Below are 13,959 nucleotides of genomic sequence, written 5' to 3' on the forward strand. Positions count from 1 at the left end.
GCTCCTCTGTCCCTGGGATTTTTTTAGTCAAAGATACTGGAGTGGGTTGCCATTTCCTTCTCCAACCATCTTCGTAGGTCTTCAAAAATAAAAGCGAGTCTCAGGTTTCTGAAATGCAACAGTAGGGTACAAATAATTGTTTCCAGATTTACTTTAGAAAAGAATCTATGAATGATGTTCAAAATGTTTCTGCTTCATTATTAGTAACCTTCTTCTCTACATTTATATACTTTACATAATATTACTGAATAGCCGTTTATAGCTTTCTTTGGATTACTTTAATTTTCATGCATGTTTGTTCTAGCTTTCATTTAAATGATAAATTTCAACATTATTGAGACATACTTTCTTTGAATATTTGTACACAAAGGATCTTCTCAATGTAAGTAGCTAAAACATCTTTTAAATATCATATAAAATATTTTTAGTAGGAAATATAATTTTTCAAAATTCATATATAGGATCAAATTTAAGCATTTACAAACTTTCCTACTATAGGATACTTAATAATAAAAAGAATAAGACATGATTTCTGCTTTCAAGAACACAAAGGAGAATATGATATAAAATATTAAATTAATCCATATGAAATAACTATTTTCATAGATGAAAAAATATTGGCAATTCATATGATCCAATTCATTAAAAAATAACCTAGCAGAGCTCTCAACTAAAATGCAGTACAATAAATATTTGTTGAATATAATTGGGTAGAATTGTACTGTCCAATAATACAGCCATTGGTTACTGAGCACTTGAAATGTGGATAACGTGACTGAAAAATTGAATTTTAAATGTTGCTTTATGGAAGACTAATAATCTATAGTTTTTGGAAATTTAGAAGTATGTTTATAACAATTTATGTGTTATCTGAATCTATTTTTCAATTGAATATTTTATGATGTCTAAATGCTGATCAAGCATTTCTAATGAAAACACAGTGTCTGAGTTGAGTTGTACTGTAAGTGTAAAAGACACACTAGATTTTGAAGACAAAGGGAAAAACATCACACTATCTCATAATTTTTATATTGATTAAATGCTGACATGATATTTTTATGTATTGGGTTAAAATAAAATGTATTATTGATACTAATTTTCCTATTTCTTTTTTACTTTTTATAATATGGCTACTAGAAAATTATACAAGTGCTTCACATTATATTTCTAACGGGCAGTGTAGTATAGAAGAAGCTTGTGACATGATATGGAAAATAGTGTAGAGGATGTGAACACTTAACTTCAAGAAGATAGAGAAATTGAGAAGAAAACAATATGCATGAACTCATACAATCTAATCATTGTGTATGGAGGATTGGGAGAGGATGAAGTGAAGATTAGTGACATTTCAGGAAGAACCTTTAGTCTACAATGTGAAGGAGCCAGCAACAAAGGGCAGGTGCTGGAAGCCAGGAGGCTCCTGAGAACAGGACTAAACGTTGACGAAGCTTGACCGAAGCTGAGAACGAGGAGAGAGGTGAGCACAGTTGAGAAGTAGGGACGGTGTAACACAAACGGGATTTGTACACGAGAAGAGGATGAGAAATGAAAAACCAAGGATGCCACAGTTTCTAGCTTTGAGGCTAAAGAAAAGGGAAAGTCAACATGTGAGCTGGGGAATACAACAGGGGAGCACATATGGGGGAATTAAGTACTCAAAATGCCTGTGGGACCTCCAAAACTATGCTGCTGAGAAGGCAGGTGGAAACACGGGTCTCCTGATAAGATGCAGAAATCACTGTTACAGACGTAACAAGGGGAGACAGGCAATATGAGACATTTCTAAGAAAATATGTGCTGGCGGTGGTTTGGTTGCTAAGTTGTGTCCAACTCTTTTGCGGCTCCATGGACTGTAGCCCACCAGGCTCCTTTGTCCATGGGATTTCCAGGCAAGAATACTGGAGTAGGTTGCCATTTCCTTCTCTGGGAGATGGAATTTCCTGGTCCATGGATCAAATCTATGTCTCCTGCTTGGCAGGTGGTCTCCTAAATTGCTGGCAGTTTCTTTTACTGCTGAGCCACCAGGGAATGTGTATGTGGAGAGAAGAATATAAAGGAAAAATGCCTGTGAAACACTAATATTAATTTATTGTCTATTAGGACTTATAAATGTCTACTGTTATTGTACTTATAAAATAGTTTGAGGGGAATGAACTTGCCTAAATAGAATTTGTACCCTGAATTGAAAAAAAACTAATTATTACTTTAATTTTTACGACTATTATAGACATTAATAAATTTTAAAATGCCTTTGTAGTTCTTGGATGAATCTAGTGTAGGTTAAATAAATCTTTTCAGGAAACATTTTGATAATGACAGCATCTTTATTATAAAATGTACAAATCTAATTAACCTGTAATAGAACTATTTTTCTTTCTCTTTTATTTTTGAGGACTCTAGAATTTATTTTTAAGTTGAAAATTATAAAAATTTTCATATGCCTGACTTTAAACTCAATTTACTGAGTTTACTGTCATTAGAATTATTTTACTCTAAAAAACATACATTTTTGCATAAAAACTTGTCAGTAAATATTTTTAAAAGAAATTATGTATCATGTCAACTGTCTATTTCTGGGATCTGAACAATTTGTTATTTTTCTCACAATTAAAATTAGATATAGAAACTACTGTGAATCCTTGCTTAGAATACATAGGGAAAGTGTATTGAAAATCTGGCAATTATTTTATCTCATTTATTATTAAATGCTTTTTAATTTGAAATGTCATATAAAGTTACATTTTTTATTATTAGAAAAATGTCCCAATTGTCTTAAATGTAACAAACTGCATTACAGACAGCTGTCAGATCACCTAGAAAAATAACTGACTCAATTTAGAATATGTCTAAACAAAAAATTTTTTAATTTGTTAACTTTAAATTAGTAAAAACACACACACAAACACAACTTACATTCATGATTCCTTGGGAGCCTGAATTTTTTCAACAAGACCCTAATATCCAAAAGTAGAAAACCAAAATGAAACATTTATTTTTGACATAACCTCAAAAGGTATTATTAATTTTATAATAGGAATGGCATTACAGAATTTACTTTGCTGAACACATTAGGTATAAATCTAAAATTCTCATCATTTTCTGTTACAAGACATTAAATTTATGTTTTAAAATAAGTATGTGAAAAACATATGATCCATGGAAACAAAAGGCATTTGCAATAAAGAGATTTGTCAGAGAGAGTTTCTTTATGACATAAGAGTAGTTCACAAAGAAAGGTTAGTGAGAGAATCTAAGTATTCACAGCAATCCTTTTAAACTGCCCTGGAAGCTTCCTTGGAGTAGGAAATGGCAACCCACTCCAGTATTCTTGACTGGACAATCTCATGGACAGAGGAGCCTGGTGGGCTACAGTGCCTGGGGTCACAAATCAGACACAAATGAGTGACTAAAACAGAAGCTTCCTACTCCTGGAAATGGAGGAATTTTCTAGATAATTCCTGTCTTCCTATACATATCACTTTTAATGTATGACAGAAAAGTACTTTCAAATATTATCAACTAAAACAGAATATGACTCTTTTAAGAAAGTGGGAAGCATATTTTAAATTCTTACTTAATATATTAAATATACATTAGTATATTAAATACTTGGATTATATTTCCATTAAATTTATGGTTAATATACTGCAAAAAATGTTACATAAAAATCAGAACAGAACACCCTTGCCCTAAGGAAACTGGCATAATATAAAAATGGAAAAAATCTATTTTATGTGAAATAATAAAACCAAATTGCAAGCTTTGAAAGAACCATAGGTGGAAGGAATTTTTTTTGTTTTTCATTTCTGGGATCGCCTACAAACAGGTTCTGACTCTAGAGGAAAAATTCTAGATTTGACATAAGTAATCTAGAGTCCTACTTCAGTCTTGAAAATTCATAGTCAAATGCTTACTGAAAAGGACTTAATAAAATTTTAAAAAATCATAATGAACTATGTAATTATCATCACTGACGTGAATCAAGGAGATTGTTTTATTGTTAGATTTCACCTTTGTACATAATAAAAGTCTAAACATTGTTTTTTTTCTTATTAAAAACAATAACATTACAAACATGTAGAGGTGGTAGTATGCTTCTCAATTTAAATCTTACTTAATTTTTGGGTTTAAATAAAATACCCCAAACTATATTGACTACATTGACAAGCTATGGTCATTTTACCTTTATATTTTCTCAACACCAAATTTCTTTAATCTTACGGAACTCAAACCATGAGAAAGGAAAAATATGTAATAAAACAAGATGTTTCTCTGTGGAAGATTTTCATTACAACATCACTTACCAGCATATGTGCTTACAAAGTTCCCCTCCTTTCAGAAATGTGGAACAATTACAAACATGAGGATTTCCTAGAGAAACCTTCAAAAGAAAAATGCAGACTTAAAAAAAAAAAACCTCAAGTCAATTTTTAGATTATAGAGTAAAATTAGGTTAATAACTAGATTAACAGAGATTTCAGGTCATAGGTTAGGTGACTCCAAAAGGCTAAATACAGTCTACTGGGACATCTTAATTCTTGACATCAGTCTGATTTTCCACTTCCATATCCTTTGCCTTACTCAACAAATTGTATTGTCAGCTAAGATTGTTTTTAAGAGTCCTATGTTTAGACAAGTGAAAAGAACTCTAATTTTAAAAGCTTGAAAGAAAAATCTACAAAATATTAGCTGAAAGGAAATTCTACTTTGCAGTGTAGCTAAAGACTTGGAGTAATGGAGTACTTCCCGGGTTTTTTTGTGCATATATTTCAATTAGTGAGTGTATTTAATTTTACTCACTAAGTCTATACTGGCTTAAACTATTTATTAAATGCCCTAAGTGTTGTAAAGTGGGAAAAGGACGTCTGAGATAAGCATAGGTTAGTAACCTGTACTCAGTACTTAAAATGCATGACATTAACTTAATAATTAATTATTAAAATAAATTAATTTAAATTTAAATTAATTTAAAATAACAAATTAAAATAAATATATAAATTTAATTTAATAACATTAAATTAAAAGATTCCAGGTCATCTTCTGGAAAGTAGAGCGGTGGCTGATTTTAGGCTGATGAAAGCAGGATATGTGAAAATTAAATATCTGTAGTTTTCAGCAAAATTGAAAAGAATTTTTATTCATCAAGACCTTTCCAAGGAATCGCCATTTAAGCTACACTTTAAAAGTGTCTCGTTATAGCTTCCAAGAGACAAAAAAGTAAAGAAAATCCAATTTTATTTATCCAGCAAATATATACGGCTTGTAAACAGACTGGACGATTTTCATTTCATCTGCGTTACAGGGCTAGTGACTTGCTAATGGATCCGAGAATTTACGTAAAAGCAAACCATATACTCAAATAAAACCTGTTGTGTTTTCAAGCCCGAAGATCAAGGGCCAACATCTTAGAAGCTGGATACGATTTGGTGCCTTAACCTCCAATAACGGAACTTTTCTAACAAATACTATTTTGCTCGGTAATGCGCACGTCTTTAAAGGTCGGGAACACTCGCGGGTGAGGTTCGGCAGCGAGTAGCTACATACAAGGTGGGTCTGGGGGGACTGGGCGGGTCCGCCTGGCTGGAAGCCGAGGCGTGTTGGGGGCGGTAGTTACTCGGAAATCCCTGTTTTCCGGTTCCTCCTCTCTCAGCAGAAAGGCGGTGGGGCCCATCTCTCGCAGGAGGTAGATGCTGCTGCTCAGCGCTTGGTCTTGTTGCCAGCTGAGGCGGTCGATCAAGTGTCTTCGCCTCTCAGAGGCTTTACAGCCCCCGCGAAGCATCTTGCCCGGGTTAGGGCGAAGGCAGCAGTTCAGCCAGGCTGTCGGAGTCGCCAGCCGGTCTCCATGACAACCGCGTGCCTGTCGGTTGCTTGGTGACGGTATTTGGGCTCCCCGGTATCCCGGCGTGCCTTGCGCTGAGGTGTTGCTTTGCGAGATCACACCCGCCTCCACTCCTTCCAGAAGCAACGATCTTGACCGCGGAGTGTTTCTAATACCCAACGCAGGCGGTCGAAGATATCGCTGTCAAATCTCTCGCGTTCCTTCTGCTGGTTCCTCGCAGGCGGGGCTCGTGAATTCTGTTAGGACTGCCGCACAGCCCGGTTACAGTTAGGGCTCTGGATGCTAAAATTATCCTGTAAATGATTCATTGTTTTTATCCGAAAGACGTTCCACAAACATTTCCCGATTGCTCACTAGGTGCATAATCAGAATTAATCGCTGGGGGAAGATCAATGATGTGGAACACAGCATTCTAACCTGGAAGCTAGACTCTTTAAGTAGGGCTGTATGTGTTGGTGTTGTGCTCAGCATGTTTATATTGCGTGTTTGGATAGGGATGGGTGTTGGGTGTGTGTGCAGAATCCATTGCCTCTATGCCCTCTAAACTTACAAATACCTATTTAAGGAATAAGGTATGTAATGTTCACCGGATAGTTCAGATTGTCTATGAGCTTTGTTGCTACGTTCAGGAGGACAGCAATAGTAAAGTATGAGTCAGGTAAAGAAGCCATATTACTGGAATCTGTCTTTAAAGTGAAATCCGGAAATGACCAGTTGTGGCCCAGTAACATAAAGATGAGGGATATTTGTCCTATTTTATCATGGAAAGACCTCACAACTCGGTACGTGGAGAGCAGGAGGAGAAAATGGTCAAAGGCCCTGTTATGAAAGAAGATGACAGAAATGGCAGCTTTCACATTGAGACAACTGAATAAACAGCATCCAATCCTAGGTCTAAGATTTTAACTTAATTTTATCGCTCCTCTCCTATTCTGACTAAAAACAACTAGCATACATGCTACCATACTCCCAACTTTACCATCAATTTAATGGTGCTAGATGTTAAAGTATTATATTAATACATTAAGAAAAAACTCATACCCAAACCAAAAGAAATTATAAATTGAATTTGTAATTTATTTATTAATACTTATAATTAAAAGGACTCAAAATAAAAGACAATCTGCACTTTATGATGAGTAAGGTTTCAGAGTGAAGGCACTTTATTCAATCACCATTTCTCTCCTCTCTCCATGTACATATATGTCTTCATATACATTACATATATATTATGTATATAGTTATTTAAGAATTACTCTGAAGAAACTTAAAAAAAACAATAGCAAATAATTGTTAAAATTATTTTGTAAATAAGTAAAATTGTTTTATTATCATACTCAGGTAATAATACTTGTTACATGCGTAAGTGATACACACCATTCTCAGAAGATTGTGTGTTTAAGACACAACTGTCATGTCAACTGAATATAGGTCCATAAATTCTATTGGGGGAGATGATGAAAGTAACAGTATTCACACTTTTACTGAAATTAAAAAGGGAAAGCACAGATTGCTAAACAGAACTTTAGTCTAGCTATAAGACATTTGTTTTTGTATCTGTCAGTTAAGACGTCAAAAACATTTTTATAGCCAGGTTACTCTCCCATATGTTTGCTTCATCTCTTAAGAGTATTTTACAGGGGTAATATTTTGCAAATATTATATAAGGGAATTGTTCCCCTCCAAATTACATTTTGAAGCATATTGCCCAGGAAAGAGGGAAGTGGTTAGTGCTAGAAAGTTACTGATAAGTCATTTGAATTACATGAACTAAGTTTTAGGCTCTTTAGCAATACAATTTGATTATAAAAGATAATTAAAATTTTGTTATAATTTAGGATTAAGATATAAAAAAACTGGGCCTAGAGTATTAGGCCTGGGAACTGTATGAAAGAGAATGCCCTAAATGGGTAGGAAGAAGAATAACAGAAGTCAGTGGAAAGTCAGCTACCAGTCTCAACAGGGTGTGTATGTTGGGGTAAGTATGTGGAGTAGGTGGAGGGATGGATTGAAACAATGAGCTGGGTTTATGAAGACTAAGAACATGTGTGTGTGTGTGTGTGTGTGTGTGTGTGTGTGTGTGTGTAGTATGCTTACTTCTGGGTTAATATTAGGGAGGTACAGGCTAGTAGGAAAGTTAGGCTCCTGGCTTAGGGCCCTAACACATGATAAGCAATATGCAGAGGTGCCAGTGGAAGACAGGTAAATGAACTGGATGCAATGCCTTGATTCTCAAGGGGGTAAAGATATACAATGAACATAGGAATCTGTGTTTACCTCTAGAGAATGGGCACAAAATAAAGACAATATTAATGAATACAGGAATCAATGACTTCAAGATTGGAAGGAAACAGAACCGAGAACTCTTGTGGGAAGCACCACATGATACCTTATATTAAAATAAATCAAGAAGTCCAACACAACTCAGTGGTTCCCAATCAACACACTGCAGAAATGACCAGCAAGAGTCCTGGAGACACTGTATGGATTCAAGGTCTCTATCTTTTGTCATCAGACACAAGGTCATATAAGCTTCACTTTCCTCAAACACTCATATAATTTGTGGAGAGAAATAGGAGATGGGTAGAAAACTGAATTGCTAAGCATTTTACCCTTAATAGTGACCAAGGTACTTTAACATTCCTCCTAGCTGGACTAAACATAAGTCAGATTTCTTCCAGACTTTGGGTCCTTGACCTCCCTTAGAACATTTACTTTAGAAAACGTTCAGTTGTAAATTTTTTCACTGCCTTTTGAGATACAGATTTTCTCACAGTTTTACAACCTAGTACTATCTTTCTCAAGAACCTGCTAGCCATCCCTTTGAAATAGAATCAAGAAAGATATTGCTCCTATCTCTCAGTTTTTGAGGCAAAGTGGAGCTGAACTTTGATAATAAATGGCCTAATTGTAAATGGCCTAATCACATTAACCATTCTTATCTGAAGTATCTCTGGTACTTTCCTTCTATCTCACCAAAGTCCCACCTTTGTTGTAGTATAGTTGAGGTCAGATTCTCTCCCTTATCTGTTTTGAAAAGACTTGTTTGCCTGTTTACTCTGCCAGTGCAATTTTTCTTTGGTGATAGATACCATTTATCTAAAAAACTTTATTAAAAAAGACTAAATGAGTTTACTAAGTCTCTCTCCCTTCTCCAACCACAATCCAGTGACTAGGGGAATAGTGGCTAGCAAAGATGATCGCATCATTTATAGAGAAAACATACCTTGACATTTTGCACATCCAACTCTAATATAAATAAATTTGCAACCAACTATGAGTGGGATTGATACTTTTAGTTTAAGATAATGAAATCCTTTTCAGTCTGAAAAGATTATGAAATTAATAAAAAATTTAAAAGATTTTCATTTATGACATTAAAGCCAAACAGAGAGGGATGAACACATATGGAACAACAGGCTGGTTCAAAATTGGGAAAGGAATACATCAAGGATATATATTGTCACCCTACTTATTTAACTTATATGCAGAGTACATGATGCAAAATGCTGGGCTGGAATCAACTGCCAGAAGAAATACCAACAACCTCAGATATATAGATGATACCACTCTAATGGCAGAAAGCAAAGAGGAGCTAAAAACCTCGATGAAGGTGAAAGAGGAGAGTAAAAAAGCTGGCTTAAAACTCAGTTATCAAAATCTAAGATAATGGATCCAGTCCCATCACTTCATGGCAAATAGATGGGGAAACAATGGAAACAGAGAAACTTTATTTTCTTGGGCTCCAGAATCACTGTGGATGGTGACTGCAGCCATGAAATTAAAAGATGCTTGCTCCTTGGAAGAAAAGCTGTGACCAACCTAGACAACATATTAAAAACAAAGATATCACTTTGCTGACAAAGGTCTGTGTAGTCAAAGCTATGGTTTTTCTGGTAGTCATGTATGGATGTGAGAGGTGGACCATAAAGAAGACTGGGTGCTGAAGAATTGATGATTTCAAATTCTGGTGCTGGAGAAGACTCTTGAGAGTCCCTTGGACAGAAAAGAAATCAAAGTCAATCCTAAAGGAAATCAACTCTGAATAGTCACTGTTAGGACTGATACTGAAGCTGAAGTTCCAATGCTTTGGCCACCTGATGTGAAGAATAGACTCATTGGAAAAGACCCTGATGCTGGGAAAGATAGAGGGCAGGAGGAGAAGGTGATGACAGAGGATGAGATGGTTGGATGGCATCCCTGACTCAGTGGACATGAGTTTAACTCAGTGGACACTGGGAGATGGTGAAGGACAGGGAAGCCTGGGTTGCTGCAGTCCATGGAGTCACAGAGTCAAACATGACTTAACATCTCAACAAGAACAAGAGAGGGATGAGATAGGCAGAATTCTAACAATGACCCCAATGACCTTTGCCTTGCATAATTCCCTCTCTTGTGAGTATGTCATATTACATGGCAAAAGAGATTTTGCATGTATAATTAAGGTTACTAATCAGTTGATAAAGTTAATAAAAAGGAGATAATTTGGGTTATTCTAATCTAATCACACAAGTCCTTTCAAAGCAGAGTTTTCTTTGGCTAGTGGCAGGAGAGGATAGAATTGAAAGATGATTCTGTTACTGATCTTGAAGATGAAGGGGCCCATGTGATAAGGATGGGGTGGAGACAGCTCTAGAAAAATCAACAGCCTCTGACTGATAGCCAGAAAAGAAATGGGGACCTCGGATCTATAGCAACAAGAAACTGGATTTTGCCAACAACGTTAATGAGGTTGAAATCAGATTCTTCCCCAGAGCTTCCAGGTAAGACCACAGCCTAGCTGATACCTTGATTTTGGCAGTGTAACATCCTAAGTAGAGAACCTAGTCAGGCCTGCCTTGACTTCTGATTTACAGACCTGTAAACTAACAAATGGGTGTTGTTTTGAGCCACTGAGTTTGTGGTAATTTTTTTACATAGCAATAGAAAATGAATTGGTAAATTTCAAAAACTACTAGGACATATATGGATGAAAAGTGCTAACTGGGGAAAGGGGGATTAAGTGAAGGTATGAACATAGACCAGTTTACTCCCTGTTATCTGCCACCATTGGGTTGGACTACAGAATCACTGATTCTAAGCATAAATAATTTTATCATAGCATTTAAGTTAGCTTACAGAATGTTTAGAAAGGCTACAGAATCAAAATTTGATCCCACACTAAAGTGAGACCCTCAGGAAAGCTGTTCACTCCATGAGATTTTTCCAGTGACAATCCCTCCCAATCACTCTAGAAGCTAAGGATTAGACATTAGTACCCCCATTATTATTGCTACAGAAAAACTAAAGGACTTTTAAACTGTGATTGCTAGGTGGGTTGTGTGGTCTCAAAAACTTCACATCTGTCTTTCAAGTCTTGGCAGAAGCTAGTCATGCTGGAGGTGAAAAAGAAAAAAAAAAGTGTCTCAGAAATACAAAAAGGGGATATTGCCAAACTGGAGAGCTACCAAAATGGGTAAAAGGAAAGAGATTAAAATGGTTTAGTCAGTCAAAAGGAGCAATCAGAGAAAAAGAAAAAGCTTTTGTTTTAAAAATGACTGTTAAAAAATTCAATAGAATTTTTTAAGATGAAGTCAATGATCCAGAATATAAAGAAGAAAGGAAGCAACTGATAAATATTAAAAAGAAAGAAGATTAAGATGGATAAATTCAGACTACTAAGATTTCCAAAGAGAAGAATGAAAGTGAGGAAATTATCAATGATATAAAAAATATAATAAAAGATATTTCCTAAAACAAAGCAGGATAATTTATCTTCAAGTGGAAAGAGCTTATTAAGTGCTGAGTCAGATGAGTGAATGACCTAGATACGTGGTTAATCAATTTCAGAACATTGGAGAGAATGAGAAAAATCTGTTCACATAATGGGAAAAATAGGTTCAAAGAAGCAAACATTAGATAAGCATCACATTTGTCATTTACATCAGTTCAGTTCAGTCACTCAGTCGTGTCTGACTCTTTGTGACCCCATGAATTGCAGCACGCCAGGCCACCCTGTCCGTCACCAACTCCCGGAGTTTACTCAAACTCATGTCCATCGAGTCAGTTATGCCATTCTGCCATCTCATCCTCTGTCGTCCCCTTCTCCTCCTGCCCCCAATCCCTCCCAGCATCAGGGTCTTTTCCAATAAATCAACTCTTCACATCAGGTGGCCAAAGTATTGGAGTTTCAGCCTCAGCATCAGTCGTTCCAATGAACACCCAGGACTGATCTCCTTTAGGATGGACTGGTTGGATCTCCTTGCAGTCCAAGGGACTCTCAAGAGTCTTCTCCAACACCACAGTTCAAAAGCATCAATTCTTCAGTGCTCAGTTTTCTTCACAGTCCAACTCTCACATCCATACGTGACCACTGGAAAAACCATAGCCTTGACTAGACGGACCTTTGTTGGCAAAGTAATGTCTCTGCTTTTCAATATGCTATCTAGGTTGGTCATAACTTTCCTACCAAGGAGTAAGTGTCTTTTAATTTAATGGCTGCAATCACCATCTGCAGTGATTTTGGAGTACAAAAAAAAAAAAAAAAAAAAAAAGTCTGGCACTGTTTCCACTGTTTCCCCATCTATTTCCCATGAAGTGATGGGACCAGATGCCACGATCTTAGTTTTCTGAATGTTGAGCTTTAAGCCAACTTTTTCACTCTCCTCTTTCACTTTCATCAGGAGGCTTTTTAGTTCTTCTTCACTTTCTGCCATAAGGGTGGTGTCATCTGCATATCTGAGGTTATTGATATTTCTTCCGGCAATCTTGATTCCAGCTTGTGCTTCTTCCAGCCCAACGTTTCTCATGATGTACTCTGCATATAAGTTAAATAAGCAGGGTGACAATATACAGCCTTGACGTACTCCTTTTTGCAGGGAGCCGGCCTGAATGTACAGGCCCCTTACGGCCCTAAGAGAGGTCAAAAGGTCTCTCTTTGTCCTGCCACCCCTTCTTGTTAAAGTATAGACTGGCATTTGTCTCCTTCAGGGAAAAAACACACCGGTGACCTTTTTGCCTGTTTTTCTGGTGCTGATAAACTCATCATGCCTGAAACCTGTTTTCCATCTAATGTTCTATTGATGAAACCTGTTTTCCATCTAATGTTCTATTGATGAAGCCTGTTTTCTATCTAATGTTCTAATGATCTTAATCATGTTGGGCGCTAGGGTAATTTACGCTTTACTGATCTTGAGTGTGGGAATTTAAAACATCTGTAGCTCTGCACGTATGCAAACCCTCGATCTATTCTTAGTAACTCCTGTTAGCATATATATAGGCGTGGTATTCTTCAATAAAGTTGGCGGAGTCAGACGCAAGCGGACTCCATCCCTCTCAACCCCATCTTTCTCTTTCTGAGTCTTCTTTTTCCTAGGTACTCTGGTAATTGTGTTCTTGACCAGTTCGTTTGCCGGCAGGCTCCGGCACCTTTTCCTATTTGGAACCAGTCTGTTGTTCCATGTCTAGTTCTAACTGTTGCTCCCTGATCTGCATATAGGTTTCTCAAAAGTCAGGTGATGCTAAAAGACAGAAGTTCTGAAAGAAATGTTACCAACACTAGAATTTTATATCTAGCTACATTAGCAAAGTAATGTAAAGACATAGGATTTAGAAAGCTTATCTGTTATGCATAATTAATGGATAAGGCACTAGAAGATATATACCAGAGAAAGCAGGGCTGCTTAAATTTGTATTTATGTATTATTATTATTTTTTTGCTTAAATGGTTTTATTAATCAACACCTGTCCTTTTATGTCCAGCTTATTGTGTGATTCACCAGTTATTTGGGACAACAAACTCTCTTGCTTGAATTAGCTTGAGTGAGTCTCTGCTTTTTTGTTACAGATGAAGTAACTTTTTTAATAGCTAAAATGAGGCTCTTTAATGGTTTTGTGTTTGTGGGGATGTAGAAGAAAGAATGGATCTCAGACATAGAATCAAAATGCCTTTGATACCAGAGATAAATGGTATCTAGGAAGAGGTATCTAGGAAGAGGGAAGAGTCAAAGATGAGTCTCAAACCCTTGTGACACGTAACACAGAAGAAAGAATAGAGTTGGGCAGAAAGATCTTGAGTCTGAAATTAAACATGTCAATTACAGGTTAAGAGTGCAGTGCTTGTGAGATGTTTGATGAACATG

At 36.2% G+C, this 13,959-nt stretch overlaps 1 protein-coding gene across 5 annotated transcripts in view; it reads right to left on the reverse strand.

Annotated features, from left to right (window-relative positions):
- Positions 1-13,959, reverse strand: part of ZSWIM2 (zinc finger SWIM-type containing 2) — a 114,481-nt gene that overhangs the window by 84,595 nt on the left and 15,927 nt on the right. For all 5 annotated transcript variants that reach the window (XR_006273221.1, XR_006273220.1, XR_006273222.1 and 2 more), the window contains exons 3-5: positions 5,615-6,132; positions 4,305-4,381; positions 2,914-2,954 (exon numbers count right to left, since the gene is read on the reverse strand). Coding sequence is in view for 2 of the 5 variants with exons in the window: in XM_043488242.1 (XP_043344177.1) it covers positions 2,914-2,954; positions 4,305-4,381; positions 5,615-5,779 (283 nt within the window). In the remaining 3 variants the exon portion in view is untranslated. The remainder of the gene's footprint in view (positions 1-2,913; positions 2,955-4,304; positions 4,382-5,614; positions 6,133-13,959) is intronic.

The sequence above is a fragment of the Cervus canadensis genome, chromosome 15 (assembly GCF_019320065.1).
Source record: "Cervus canadensis isolate Bull #8, Minnesota chromosome 15, ASM1932006v1, whole genome shotgun sequence".
Lineage (NCBI taxonomy): Eukaryota > Metazoa > Chordata > Mammalia > Artiodactyla > Cervidae > Cervus > Cervus canadensis.